The sequence below is a fragment of the Pantherophis guttatus genome, chromosome 1 (genome assembly GCF_059756535.1).
Source record: "Pantherophis guttatus breed Tessera chromosome 1, ASM5975653v1, whole genome shotgun sequence".
Lineage (NCBI taxonomy): Eukaryota > Metazoa > Chordata > Lepidosauria > Squamata > Colubridae > Pantherophis > Pantherophis guttatus.
In genome coordinates this window covers 92,552,125-92,567,970 of record NC_142063.1, presented here as the reverse complement: position 1 = coordinate 92,567,970, position 15,846 = coordinate 92,552,125, and the positions used below count along the sequence as shown (strand labels likewise).

Sequence of the window (15,846 nt, the reverse complement as noted above, 5' to 3'; positions counted from 1 at the left end):
TTTAGTCAGTGCCTGAATATCCACATTTTTTACCTGTTCATAGATCTGAACTGTAACCTCATATAGTTGACGAAAACATGTGCAATAGAAGCAAGAAATCGACCCTGTTAATTTCAGCCTAAACTGACAATAACAGGGCAGGTCCAGATATGTTCCTACTCCTGAATTTATATCTAAGAGCAAGGTGATTCTCACCAACACATTAAATCTTTTCTCAGGTATCTAGTATACACAAAGCAATGTTTTTGATTTTGTATTGTTAATTTTAACAACATTTTATTTGGTGCCTTCATGTCAATTTTTGACTGGGCCAAGGTGTTAAAGTGCTCCTCTCCCAACCCAATTGCTTTGCCAGGGCAAGAGAGTCAAGCTTGTAATTCTAAAAGTCACAAAAATGACTAACAAGGTTATGCCATTTTGAAGGAAACAAACACGATTTTTGAGCAAATGTTGCACTCGCTGACACTCCAGTAAATCAAATGTCTGTTTAAAGAGTTATAGGCAGAAACAGTGTGTTCGCTCCAGTTTTCCTTTTCCCTTTCATAGCCAGATCACTGCACATCTCAAGTAGTTACTGCCAATTTTATCAAGTATCTTTAACTTACAATAAAAAAAGATTATTGGCTTAGAAGCCTCAGTTTATTTCTCCAAAACTTCTTAATTACAGTATATGGAACTAAGAAGCATCAATAGTATTTGGATGGAACAAAGTAATGGATACTTCAAGTTAAAACATACTAAGGTAAATCTCATTTCTCTTATAAGGTAATTTAAAATTGTATTTCTATCTTCAAGGATATTAGTTCTGTTGTTATTGAAAGTTTTCATAAATAATTCTCCAACTTCATCCAAGTTATTAATTTAATATTAAAGAACAGTAACAGTCCCAGGTCAGAAACCTTGGTACTTCATTTCATTTCTCAAATGTCATAGATAATCACTGATAAAGTCTCTGATGGTTTTAGAATATTGCATCCATTTTCATTATCCCATCAAACCCACATTTAATAAACTCGCTAATGACAGCAATCTAAATCATTTCTTGTATATTTCATTTTGTATTCAGATCTTTGCTAGAGTTTGGGGGTAACATTGACTTTAGTACATCTTCCTTTAGGATCTGCCTGTACTCCTACGCTTCTTTCTCAACACTTTCTTTCATTTTTATCTTTACATTTTTGTATCCACTAATTGATAGAAATTGACAGTAATTAACTTGCATTACTTTTCCATGGTGTGAGTGATCAGGCTTCCCTCAAGGTTTCTGCTGAGATTTCCAAAATCCATGGTAAAACAAAGCTGGCATATGTTGTTCCCTGATTTCTATCAACAGTTCCCAATCCAAGAAAATCTGCCAAAATAATTAACTTTAGTAGTAGCATACATCGAATGGGAATGGCAGTTGGAGAAAGGAATCAATTTCTCAAGGAAATGGTGAGCTCTCCTTCATTAGAAATGGAGACTGGACAATTATAGGTTAGGCATGCTTTAATATGTATTCCTGTACAGACAGTTAATTATATTTAATGGGTTCATTAAATTTATGAATTATTGTAAAAGTAAGGATCACATGTATGTGTTTTAGTTTCATAAAATCACAAAGGGGACCATTTGGGCTACCCAAATAAGGACAAGAATCCATCTTGATAAGCCATTGATGCAATGAAGTTGATATCTGTTTTCTCCATTTATTTATTTATTTATTTTGCATAAGAACTGCTTGCCACTTGATGTGTGCCTCTCTGTGTGTGCATGCATCTCCATGTGCAGAGTCCCTACACACAGTCCCATTTTGAGCACTCTTTCTCTTTAGCATTTATGATCAAGAACACTACTCATTATTTTCTGAGTTTATTGAATACACATCTTACAATTTAAAAATTCAGTTGCACTTAGCCATTGTTAAAAATGATGAATTATAGCATCATTTTTCACCAATTTTAGTATGATTTTCAGTAAGCCTTGATTAGTATCAAGTCAGGGACAGATGATCCTTCTCAGTCCTTTTTCTGGAAGAGAAAGTTGTCAGTAAGACATTTCAGGAATCATCTGGAAAGGGGCCTGGCATCTGCTAGTTTTCCAACAGGTGTTAGAGTAATTAAGATCCCCTATTTGGTTGTACTGTTGGCATATGTGATAATTTAACTATATTAAAGATTTTAATATTTAATGAATATCAGCATGATTAGTATAATTGGGTGAACCTGTTGATGTGTAAAATTTTAACATAAGCATTTTATTAAGAAAATTTCATGAAGAACTTTCCATAAAGATATATTTATTGTCTTTCATTGTAAAAAATAATCTTGGGATGATTGTTACTTTTCTTTTGAAGGTAAAAAGTTCTGACATACTTAAACTGAATCACCAAGAAAACATATGGGCTATTTCTGAAAATAGGAAACTTGCCTATAAGAGTTTTCTTTTTGTGATAGATAATGGTTATAAATAGCATTTATAAGATATAAAAATGTGTGTGTGTGTGTGTGTGTGTAACTTATATTTTATATAAATATTTATAGTTACAACAAAAATTTAAAAATAATCTTATCTGCCAATACAATATTCATTTTTGTTTTCATGTTTGTGTCTCCTACCAACCACAGCTTTCAGTCCCATTTGTGTTGCAGGGGAAAAAAAATCTCTGCCATACTGGAGTTACAATTCCATGGCCCCTTCAACAGCATATTTTCCATTTTTCTTTCAAATTAACAAATAAATCTACAGTAAACTTGAACACAATCTTGAAGAATATGTTTGTTACTGTTCCCAGGGCTCAAGAAACAAAACCACCAACTTTCATGCTTTGAAGATAAAAATACAGCTGTGGAGAAGGGATGCAGTTAATGAGCTAATATCACGAGACATGACAAAAAAGTAGTAGATAATACACTTTCCTCATGTGTATTTGCCTTGCCACAATAGAAATTAATTGCAAGGTTCTTGAGTTAATAATCACATCCTGTAAATTGTATATCTGCGGGCAAGTATCTGAAGAGTTTATGTGTACATGCATGTTTGGGTGTGTGTGTGACTGCATGTACACAGACACACATTTTGCTTCTTCATAAATATTTGAGAAATACTGCATTTTGGCAGCCCTGTCTCATTTAAATAATTGTTGATGCCTTCCAGTTGCAAATGGCAGTTCAACCTTTTGTGAAGTATAAACAGATATATAATTTCAAATTTTCACCAACATAACCTTTGCCTTTTGGCATCCCATGATGACAAAGGTTGAATAATTACCTGACCTAAAGCATACCTGAGTTTTAGACCTTTGCAAAGAAGGAATAATAAAAAATGTAACAGCTTTTTCTACTGTACTCAGTACTAAATATGTTTTGAAAAGGACTGAACATCAGAATAACACTAGGAGAGGGATATATGTTTTAGATAAAGGGATAGTACTGGGTACATGATAAAGTATAAGTCTGATGAATATTCATGCTTAATGCAAATAGGTCTTAATAATATTCTTTCAGACAAACACAGAAGCTCATTCTTCGAACAAAGCACTCCTTGGAGCAAAGTGAAATGATACTAAGATTTTGACCATAGGCTAACACACTGATACTGATATTGTTTTATAAAATCAAACAAAGCATTATTCTGGAAGTTTCCATTATTCTGGAAACTACATTGTAAGAAAGAAAGTCACTAGATAAACTTATTAAATCTATATATGTCAGTTATACATGTACAATTGTACTTAGATACAATTATATCTAAGTTGCCAATTTAGCCTCTGACACTGTTACTAATTTAAGAACATAGTAAGAAGGAAAAGAAGCCTATTAATTGCATATTCTCACTAAGATTTTCTAAATGTTGATAGAAGTTATATTATTCTGCATATTCATTATTTTGTGGGGTTCTTTGCAAGAATAAACAATGTTTGTAATAAGCATAATAAGCTGGTATCTGAATGGAAAAAGCTAAAAAACAAAATAGAAAAGTAAGAATGGAATTTCTTAATTTCTTTTTAAACCATTTTGCAATAATTGGTCCACATAACTGAAAATAGGGAAATTATTTATTTCTTTTTCTTTAAAAATGATGGTCTTCCTGGATGGACAAGTTGTGCGAATATGTTTGTGCTCTTGTTATCCACATAGATGAATTATTATTTTAATAATTTATGTCTCTAAGACCTAGAAATGGCACTTCCAAAATTGATATTGCCAATTATATTTGGAATATGAATGTAACGCTTCAAATACCTTCATACCTAGTTGACCTTTTTTTTTTTAACTTTAAAGGTTCTTTATAAACATTAAATTCACTATGAGGTAAATTTTGCAAAGTGATTGATAATGTATTTAATAATCAGAACTCACAAAGATTCTCAAATTTTCAGTCTGGGTGTTTGAGAAAGAGCCAAATACGTTGATCATCCTAATGTACACATATAAACATTGACATGTACACATAAATGCACCTAAATTGTGCAGCTGTTTAGATTCAAAGGAGAAATGGGTTTGGTTTTTTTTTTTTTTTTTTTTTTGAGTGTTCAGGATGCTTACCTAACACCAGTTGGCAACTTCTTTAAGTTACTGTTCTTTTGCTCAGATTGTGCAGCTGCCCTGCCCTATCTCAGGAAAGACATTAATAATTAAGTGACAGATGCTACATTTATGTCCTCTACGCTTCAAAACTGTTCAAAGCCGAAACACTGCATGGTGTTTGTGTGTGTGTGTGTGTCAGAGAGAGAGAGGAAGAGAGAGAGAGAGAGAGAATGAATATGAATACCATTAGAATAATACACACAAATAGATGATTCCATCCAACAGGAGTTTTTTCCTTGCTCAGCTGTGAAGGTATGTCACATGTGAGGTACATAGCCAGCGTGATGCACCATATAGGAATGAAAAGAACATACATGTTTATTTTATTTATGTGATTTTGATGCTGCCTGACTTCAAACAATTCTTCCTTTATTGCCATCTGTAATTCTTCATACTTTGATTCAAATTTATCTTGTGATAGAAGCTTAGTAACTTCTATTTGACAAAATAATTGTTTAAAAGCATATGTGGTATTTTCGGATCTTTATTTTTCTAATATTCAGTATAAAAACAAAACAAAAATATCAATTTGTGTACTACAAGGATCTCTTTAAGACTGAAAAATTCCCATCATACAGGAAGTATCGAGATAGTGAATATACCTAATTTGTTTAATGTCTATAGCTAGTGTAATTTTAATGGGATCTGTTATGTTTGTTTTAGGGTCGACCCTATTCCATACGACACCCCGAAACCAGCAGGCCACACGCGGTTTGTCTGCATCTCAGATACACACTCCAGAACAGATGGAGTCCAGATGCCTTATGGGGACATCTTGCTTCATACAGGCGATTTTACCGAGTTGGGACTACCCTCTGAGGTCAAGAAGTTTAATGATTGGTTAGGTAAGAAATCACTGCATTTTGATGACCCAAATTAACCTTTGCTTTCCAAGTGTCACTTACAACCTCCTAATTGTGTTAGAGCTTTGAAAAGCATTCACCTTACAACCTTGTCATCTTGTTATATACCCGGTGCAACCAAAATATGATTCTGTTAATTAACGTGGATTTATATGCCTGATCTTGTATTTTCACCAACATAACCTTTGCCTTTTGGCATCCCATGATGACAAAGGCTGAATAATTACCTGACCTAAAGCATACCTGAGTTTTAGACCTTTGCAAAGAAGGAATAATAAAAAATGTAACAGCTTTTTCTACTGTACTCAGTACTAAATATGTTTTGAAAAGGACTGAACATCAGAATAACACTAGGAGAGGGATATATGTTTTAGATAAAGGGATACAGGCATAATAATATCTTAATAACTGAAGGCTCTTCTTTATATAGTCTTAAAAAGAGCAAGGTATATGTTCCAGGGCTGAATTTTATTAAGCATTTCCTAATAGCCTATTAGTTAGTGGGCCATTAATAAATTCATATAAGGGTTCAACAAGTAACAGAAGAGACAGAAAAACAGGCATATGTATCACTGGCCTGCCTAAAATTTGAAGGCTGTGGTATAGAGTTAGAAAACTTGGGGAAGTTATCTAGAAACGGAAGAACTGAATAGCACAAAGATTAAAATGGAAATATGGCTCTAGGAAAAATAATTGGTCTTCTAAATGGTCTTCTTGTGTAAATAAAATTGTATAATTATATAAAACTTCTTTTAGAGCATATCTGTGACATTTTTAAAATAGACCTCCTGTACCTATGATATGTGATGATAAAAACAAAAATAAATGTATATTGTGTTGCTACAATGCAGTCCTGCCTTTTTGTACCCCAACATCAGTGGAAAGGATTCAGATGTGAGATTTGTGGTCATGATGTCACAATGCACATTTCATCACTCATCCTCCCTGAGAGGTGTCAATGCTCCTCTACAATTTTGTATAGGGACCATGCTTCTAAAGATCTGTAATGACATTTTTCAGATTATCTTGGAAAGCCCTTAGTGAAATAAATTATTATTCATCAAAGAATTGTTACAGCTTTTTTGTACAGAAAAAAGAAATCTATTTGGATGAATGGTTTGAACTTTTCAGAATCCATTCCAATTTATGTGTTTAAAGCAATTTGATCCTGAATTGTCTCTGCGGTTCATTGCAATAAGACATTGTTACTGTTCACAGCTGCAGACTGAAAAAAGTAATTAATCTTCCCATCATCTCCAAGACTCTTCAAAGCAGGAGTAAGCTTCTGTGCTGCTGCTTCTCAGATTCATGGGCTATATTTAGTCTGATTCATATCAAACCATATCTCTGGCAAATAACCATGTTTACTAAAGTATTTATAACTCACGTTTTGATCTAAAAAGTTTACAGTGTGGCTTTGTAAATCATTTAAAATCTACCACAAAATAAATTAGGTAAATAGTAGCCTACAAGAAGTTAGCAGAGAAAGGGTCCATTTTTCAAAAAGCATCAAACAAAACAAGCAGAATTATGAATGAATAGAACTATTAATGAAAAGAAGGACTAGGGGTAACACAATAGCAGTGTTCCAATATCTAAGGAACTGTCACAAAGAGGAGGGGGTAAAGCTATTCTCTGAAGCACCTGAAGGCAAAACGAGAAGTAATTCATGGAAACTAATCAAGGAGAAAACCATCCTTGAACTAAGGAGGAATTTCCTCACAATTAGAAGAATTAATCAGTGGAATGGCTTGCCTTCAGCAGTTGTGGGTACTCCATCACTGGAGGTTTTAAAGAAGAGATTGGACAACTCTTTTTCTGAAATGATACAGGGTCTCATGTCTGAGCAGGGGTCTGGATTAAAAGACCTCCAAGGTCCTTCCAACTCTTATTCTGTTAACTACAGCTGATGAATGAACTGTAGAAGATTGAGCAAGGACAGCTTCAAGAAGTTGATTCCTTCAAACAATATGCGTATTTGGAGGTCCCAACAATCTGTCTGAACAAGAATTATTTTAGTTCATGGCTAAAAACAGCAAGAAAGGCAAATCTCTTCCCAAATCACTGAAATCCAACAAAGCTGAAGTTTGAAGATCAGAGTCAGCTTTCATATGAATTTTGGAAACTAACTGGAAGCCAGTTTGTCCTAGGTTGACGTCATAGAGTCTCTAGTTACCAGGGTGGATTTGATTTAAATCGAGTTGATTTAAATCACAATTTAAATCATGATTTAAATCACTAGCAAAAAGGCTTGATTTAAATCAATTCAATTTAAATCATAATTTTTAAAGAGCAACTGTCATCTCTGCTACTCCTTTGACCCACTGTTGACTCACCGATAGTCCCAGTGTTGCAGAATATACAGCTCATGCTACATAACTAACCTCATTTCATGCTGAATAAACTAAATTATTTATGTATTTTAAATAGAAAACTATATTACGATAGATTTTTACCCCAAAAGTTTTTTTTAAAAAATAAATTCGATAAAAATCAAAAAAATCCGATTTAAATCAAAAAAATCCGATTTTTTAAAAAAATCATTGATTTTTATCCACCCTGCTAGTTACTATGGTCAGAATTATGACCTTTGGATTCTGGTTTAGTAATCTAATCCAGCTCTCCAACCCATCTTTTCCAGCCTGGTGCTATCTGGGTGAATTGAACTCCAATTCTTATAGTTTTCTTTTGCAGATGAGCTCATCTTTACAAAGTTGGTTGGCAGGGCTGCTTCTTAAGATAAGACCTGCAATGAAAGATGCAATTTATAGCTAGCTATCCTTGTTGATAAAGAATTTTTACTCACCTTCCAAGGCAATCACAAATCCATTCAAGGTAGTTCATCCCATTTGAAGTTGCTCTACATTTTTAGCTGAAATTTGCTTTTGCTGCTTTTGCTGCAATTTTCAATATTGATTCTAATTTTGTCCTCTGGAACAAGCCGAAACCAATTTACTCAACAGTCCCAAAGGTGCTTTTTCAAGAGGCAATTGGATTTTCTGGTTTTCTTTGAAGACGTTTCACTTCTCATCCAAGAAGCTTCTTCAGCTCTGACTAATCACCCTTCCCCACCATCCAGTCATCTTGAAAAATCATCATCACCATCACCATCTTGAAAAAGCACCTTTGGGACGACCATGACCTGGATGACTGAGAATCTCCATAGAAATTTAATCGGTAGTTTTCATTACAGGTCCCCCCCCCATTGTTTTAAGACTTCTGACATTTTCTCCTTTATTTTCTCTTTTCTCCATAGTCTTATGTTCTGACAGCAAGAGGTAGAATTTTGAATTAATAGGTGTGCATCTGAAATGCCTGTTTAAGAGGACTGAGTTGATTGAATTGTTTAAGACTTCATCTTCACCGTAGCACATCCTGGTCAACTTTTATTTTTCCCACTTCTTTATCTAACCTTATTTTTCTGCATTTTGCCTTGTGCATTTTCTTTTGTGCAGTAACTATCAGCTAACGTGTGTGTGTGTGTGTGTGTGTGTGTGTGTGTGTGTGTGTTTGCTCCTTGACTGATAAATTTTTATTATTGGTTTTTCATGAAAGTCATCTGGGCTTGTACACTGCCTGACCTTTGTGGTCACTTAGTGATTACACACGCCTGCTGGGGTAATTTATTCACTTTGTTTTGGTGTGAACATATCCCAGGGGTCTTGTAACTGCTGTAATCACTTGACCCCAGTGACTGTTAAATGCTTTAAACACAGTTATTTTAAATTTATAATTGTTTTCATTAAAAATCCCTTATAGTAACTTAACCGACCTTGCAATAAACCCACCACTATAGACTGAGTCAAGAACAAAAATTTTGCGAAGGCTAGTGTACAATGCACATGTATCCTCATTGCACTCAGTTGTGTATAGAAGCAGCAAGACTCTTAACTGCAGTATTGCATTTAGGTATAATTGTTGCAGATATTAGCTATTTGGAACTGGCTGATACTACTTGCAGTTTGAAATAATCTGAAATGTAAAGATTGTTAACATAAATTACAAGAGACTTTGAAAGGTTAAAATGTTATTTAATTTCAAAGACCAGATGCTGAGGTCCTTTATTAACTCCCAAATACCATAAAAGTATTTTTTGTACAATTAGCTTCCCATAGTTATCTGTACCAGGGTTATCTCTAACCTGTAGTTACCTATAATTAACATGTAATCAAATAATAAAATAAAATCATTGTTATTGGGCAGATGTCTCAGTGTAAAATGGATCATTTCTGCAACAAATGTTTATATCACAACTTGATTCAGTTTTTTTCCCCCTGAATTGCATATTTGCTTACTTATTTATTAAATTTACAGTATGCCCATCTCACTATCCAAAGCTACTCTGTTCACTTTTTCTTTGCTACCACATTATTTGAGGACTGGCCAAAGAAGTACTTAATCTACAAGTAATATCTTCTAAAACCTCACAGCTCCTCTCTTAGATTGTATCCAATTCGGTTGATTTTTCACAAGTACTCCTGCTGAAAATAAATATTGCCGTTGCTTGAGCTAGTCCTGAATTTTTTAGATTATTACTTTCACTGCATGGGGTATTACTTGAAGTCATTTAGATTCAAACCCAAGTACTTTTGCAGAACAACTATTTTGTGTAACCTAACAAAGAGAATGAATATATAAAATGAAAGTACCGTACAGGTGTTCCTCTTAGGGTAGTGCAGTAGAGGTAAACACTTCCTCAAGCCAAACGTGATTACAGATGTTGGCATAAAAACGCCCCTGTAGTTTTCTCAGCAATACAGAAGTAAGTTCTACATGCCTACTTAGAATTGCTCAAATAACAGGAAGTTTATGCAGTTACATTTTCAATTGGAGCAATACCGAATCAAGAATCAAGTTGGTTTTCATTTTTAATTTTAGCCTTAAATTTGAAATTTAGCTATATTAAGAATTATCTTTTATTATCTTTGCCATAATCTGGGCATACTGTAATTGTATTATAAAGATTTATATGAATTCTAGTAGATATGTGTAAACCTTTTATAAAGACTTGTAAAACTTGAGTAAATTAAGTATAATGCTGTTGAGCTTTTTGGGTGTCTGTGTATGACAGATTTTATTTATTTATTAAATTAACTATTACTACCCTTTTGACTAAACTGTTCACCTTCCATGTTTGTTTTAGAGAAATATGTTGATGTAAACAAAGGACAAACCAACTGTCAAAATATATTTTAATTGGGCACCCAATAAATCAGGCTTGGTTGAATCTTTTTACTAATCTAAAGTCTGTTTTTCCCTCTTCAAGATAGCATGTTTATTTGGATTTGAAAATTAGATTCTATAACTACAGTATACTTAATAGGATTTATTACTTGACTAAAGGAAGGAAATGACATGTATACAGATTTCATATTAAAACAAAAACTAGTATATATATTATAAATTAGTACTGTTGTCTTTAATACATAATTAAGTTTGTTTTTTTTATTTTAATATTTTGAGTTGCATTTATTTTTTTATATATGAAATGCAGTAATTTGTTCTAATAGAGGCATGTACACTTTCTTTAGGATCAGAGGTCTAACCATACATAACAAATATGGAGAGCATTGTAGAACCACATAGTTCATTTATGGAAAATGATAAAAAATCAGTTGTCTGAAGTTGTGTGGGGTTGCCCAGAAATGAATTAAGAGAATGTTAAAAAAGAAACTACACTTCATAATAGCATACCTACCTACTTTGTGCTGGATTTTTTTAAAAAAAGTCCCTATTCACAAAAAAAAAAAAAAAAGTATTGTTACACTATTTTTGGTGGAATTAAAGAAAATATCTTACAATGAAATAAAAGCCCCTTTTAAAAACAGAAATAGTTTGATTTATTTTTCCATTTTGGAGTTTACCATCTGGCACTTAATTTTGCATCATATTGTTTCATTTATTATTTCTGGAATAAAGATTTATTATAAAGATTCATTTTCTACTACTTGTTACACATTTTGCATGTTTTCAAAAGCTGTGATTGAACAAAAATGCTGATTAGGTTTAAAGGCCTTCATTGGTCTGGCAGCATCATTAGGTGGTCTTAGCTTTAGGACTAGATCGGGGTGTCAAACTCAAGGCCTGGGGCTGGATCCGGCCCATGGAGTGCTTAGGTCTGGCCCGTGGGGCTGCCTTTGAAACAGTGAACCGCAGTACCTCTGCCAGTGAAAACGGAGTTCAGGAGGCTGCGTTTGGTCCTCCCGAGTTCCGTTTTTGCTGGCAGAGGGATTCAGGAGGCTGTTGCAGCCGAAAACGGAGCTCAGGAGCCTGTTTTTGCTGGCAAAGTGCTCGGGCTGCCACAGGCAAACCCGACACAAGTGACATTGAGTTGGCCACGCCCACCCTGGCCATGCCCACCCCAGCCCCTTGTGGTCAAACACAACCCTGATGCGGCCCTCAATGAAATCGAGTTTTTCACCCTGGACTAGATGGAGGCTTTGAAGACCTTGCTGTCAAAATTAAAATATTTAGTAGACTTTCACAACAGTAAGAATGAAATAATAAAAAAAAAAGATCAATTTTATTATTTCATAACTCTTGAAGAATCTATATTTGTCGTTCTGCTCAGGAAACTTCATTAAGTCTAAATTTTAAATTCCATTAAGAGACTGCATGTATGTAATTCTGCACATTCAAACATTTGTATATGTTCAATTTTGGTAATATTTGTTGACTATAAATGCTCATTCAAAGCTGTAAATGCAGTGCTGTAACTTGGAATCAATAACTTTCTAATAGCATCTTAACTATTTTCATCCACAAGAAGTCCCATCAAGAACAATAAACCTGCAGATTTGGAAATCTCAGGTTCTTTTTTCTGCCTTTAGTTGTTCCCCCTTCCCAGACTCATCTAGCAAGCAGAAGGGTTGAATTATAAAGATGTTCTTCCTTTTTCTTCCAACCTTTCTCCAGTGATGTAGCTGTCTTCGTGCTTCTTGATTTATAGTGAAAAATAAATAAACTGAGTAGAAAATTGAGGATGGAAGAGAGAGCCTTTTGAGTGAATTTGTTGCAATGTGAGTCATAGGTATTTGGGAGTGCTGTGTTGCCAACCCCAGTATCATGACTTTAAAAAGACAATTCTAAATAGGCTTATTGTGTGAATAGTTATGGGAAAAAAGCAAAGATAACTATGTCTTCTCAGAAATTATTCAGTTTTTTACCCATTAATGATAAATAAATGCTACTGTATGAAGAACTAGGTTCTTCACCCAGCCGCTGGGTGACATCATCCGTGGATTTGGGGTGCGGTGCCATTGTACGCTGATGACACTCAGCTGTACATCTCCATCCCAAACCACCTCAACGATGCCCTTGAAGTGATGTCCCAGTGTCTGGAGGCCGTGCGGGTCTGGATGGGGAGGAACAGACTTCGACTCAACCCTTCCAAGACTGAGTGGCTGTGGATGCCGGCATCCCGATATAGCCAGCTGGTGCCATCACTGGCTATTGGGGGCGAATCATTGACCCCACAGAGGGGGCTCGCAACTTGGGCGTCCTCCTGGACAAACGACTGTCTTTAGAAGAGCACATGACGGCTGTGGCCAGGGGGGCTTTTTATCAGGTTCGCCTGATACGCCAGTTGCGCCCCTTTCTGAGTCGGGATTCCTTGTGCACAGTCACTCATGCTCTCGTCACTTCTCGCCTGGACTACTGCAACGCTCTCTACATGGGGCTCCCCTTGAGGAGCACCCGGAGGCTCCAACTGGTCCGGAATGTGGCCACGCGGGTGATTACGGGAGCGACATGGTGCTCCCATATAACACCTCTCCTGCGCGAGCTGCACTGGCTCCCGGTGGTCTTCCGGGTGCACTTCAAGGTGTTGGTTCTCACCTTTAAAGCGCTCCATGGCTTAGGTATTTACGAGACCGCCTTCTGCTACTGATAACCTCCCACCGGCCAATACGCTCTCACAGAGAGGGCCTCCTCAGGGTGCCGTCAGTCAAGCAATGTCGGCTGGCGGCCCCCAGGGAGAGAGCCTTCTCTGTGGGAGCACCCGCCCTCTGGAACGAGCTACCTCCCGAAATACGGCTGATCCCGGATCTCCGCACTTTCCGTAAGGCCCTGAAGACGTTTTTATTTCAGCAAGCCGGCCTGGCCTGAATAGGTTTTATGGGTTAGTTTTTTAATTGTATAGCTTGGGGTTTTAAATTGGGAGGCTGATTAATTTAATTTATTTTTAGTTATCTTAACTTTTATATTGTATGTTATTTTAATTTTCGGCTGTTCACCGCCCTGAGTCCCTTCGGGGAGAAGGGCGGGATATAAATTCAATAAATATAAATATATAATATAACTAATAGCTAAAACCTCATATTCCTTCATTACACTACATCTAGGGAAACACTCTGGATATCTTTGCTGGATGCATGCCTACCTGTTATATTCTTTAGTTAGAATAAAATATGGAATAGTTTTTCATTTGTTCGATACAATATCATTTTCCAGGCACGATACAGGAATCAGAGAGTTGGGCTGACAGAGAAAGCAGTGCAGATTTTGACATAATGTGTAATGTTCAAACTTAATCTAAAAAAAAATATTAGTAGACTATGGACTTCAATTTAGAATTGGCCAGCAATGCCCCAGCTGCAACAGCTTTTTTATTTTATGATGTGTACACCTGTAAGCTCCATCTAGATGACAGACAGCATTTAGAGCTCTCTTTTTGTTCCTGTTCTTTCTTTGGTTTAGCAGTAATAGTGAATGGAAGTATTACATTAAGGAAATGCTTTACTCAGTTGAATATTTCTTGGGCTGGTCTTGTGTGCTGGAAAATGAACTTTTTATAATCAAACAATCACTGAGCAAAGGTCTGGTTGAAACCATTTGCTGCAAATACGGCTTGAGCTTCAAAACTCTCATGTTATCATTTATTCACAGAACCAGGCAAAATACAGTGTCACCAAAAATCAACATGCCGCAACTTATATTAATGCAAAGGTGGCAGACCTTCACCATAATGTAATTATCCAGACTAGATGGGTTAATAAAGGTTCCTAGAATTACTTCTTTATTTTCCTTATTGCAAAAAAAACGAGCAGCTTTCTAAAGCCATACTTCCTACGGACGATTAGCATCTTGTTTGACTTGCTAATTAATCCTTTGGTGCTGTTGGGCTGGCAGCCAGCTTTAAAGTTCTGAGATTCTTTTGCTTTTAATGCTGAATATGGCTGACTTTTCCCTTAGGGTCAGGGAAAGGAAAGTGATACCAATATATCTTTTGTTTTCTACTGGATTTCTTGAAAATCATTACAATTTGTGGAAATAATTTATTTTGAGCACATCTTAAAAACCAGCGCTGCACAGTGGTGAGTTCTGTGGGAAACTTACAAAAATGTTCCCTTTTCATTTCAGCACATATGTTTAGTGTTATATTATAATGAATAATGGGAAATAAAAGTATTTGCATAGTAGGACAATATTGCATGGAAAAATGTTGCCTTCCAGAAGGAATATTAAAATATGCAAACCCAAAGAATATACAGCCTGTAGGCGTCACACTTTTACAGCCTCTCATTAGTTTTTATTATGCTTATTATAACTTTCAAAAAATTGTAAAAAACAAAACAAACCAGAACGAAACAAAACTAAAAATTGAAGGTCCCCCAAAGCAGAAGATCCAGTTGGTCTTGCTTAGGTTGAGCTGAAGCTTGTTCCACAGCTTCCAGATACTGGGACCTTTCACATATCATTGAGGTGGCCTGGGATAGAGAGGTAAAGCTGAAGATCAGGCTCTAGAGCCAAGTTATTGTCATCCCATAATTCCCAACACAGTTTGAAAATGACTTGTTCTTGTCTTCAGTGTTGCCAACTATGAAGTACAATAAACAGTTTGAGATTACCAGTCAGTGAGCCAAAGAGTACCCATTCCATCTGACCAGTGAAAGAAAACAGAAGACAACATTCAGTGTCCTGTCCCTCAAGTGTTAAAAGAAACAAAAATCTTGTTTATCCCATCATAGGGGAAAAAAAAGGAAATAACAGAAATTGCAATAGCCACCACCCAAATCTATGTTATGTAATGAGAAAGAAGGAAGAAAAAAAAAACAACCAATCTGAGGAACCTTACTACCCTATTATATTGCATATTAAGAGATTTATTAAATAATATACACGCACATATGCATACACACATAGTATATTGTAAGTAATACACATCTACAATTCTGCAACCGAATGATTTTTCCAATATTTTCAGTTCTGTTCTGCCAATGGAAAGTGCAGAGCGGGTCCAGCAAGTCCAGTCTGTATCTCTGCTTCCTTCTCTAGGGGCATGCATAGAAGTTGGAAGAAGATGTGCTGCACCTTGCTCAGTGCAGAGGTCTAAATTATTTCCATCAGATAGCTATCTAGTTTCCCCTTGAACATGGAGCATAAAGGGTAGCCCACCTCCTTTCCGGTTTCATTGT

General features: G+C 35.6%; 1 protein-coding gene across 4 annotated transcripts in view; it reads left to right on the top strand.

The window, feature by feature from the left end:
* The window catches only part of MPPED2 (metallophosphoesterase domain containing 2), a 148,272-nt gene that overhangs the window by 47,860 nt on the left and 84,566 nt on the right, over nucleotides 1-15,846 (top strand). For all 4 annotated transcript variants that reach the window (XM_034417200.3, XM_034417201.2, XM_034417202.3 and 1 more), the window contains exon 3: nucleotides 5,232-5,413. In XM_034417200.3, coding sequence (XP_034273091.1) covers nucleotides 5,232-5,413 — 182 coding nt within the window. The remainder of the gene's footprint in view (nucleotides 1-5,231; nucleotides 5,414-15,846) is intronic.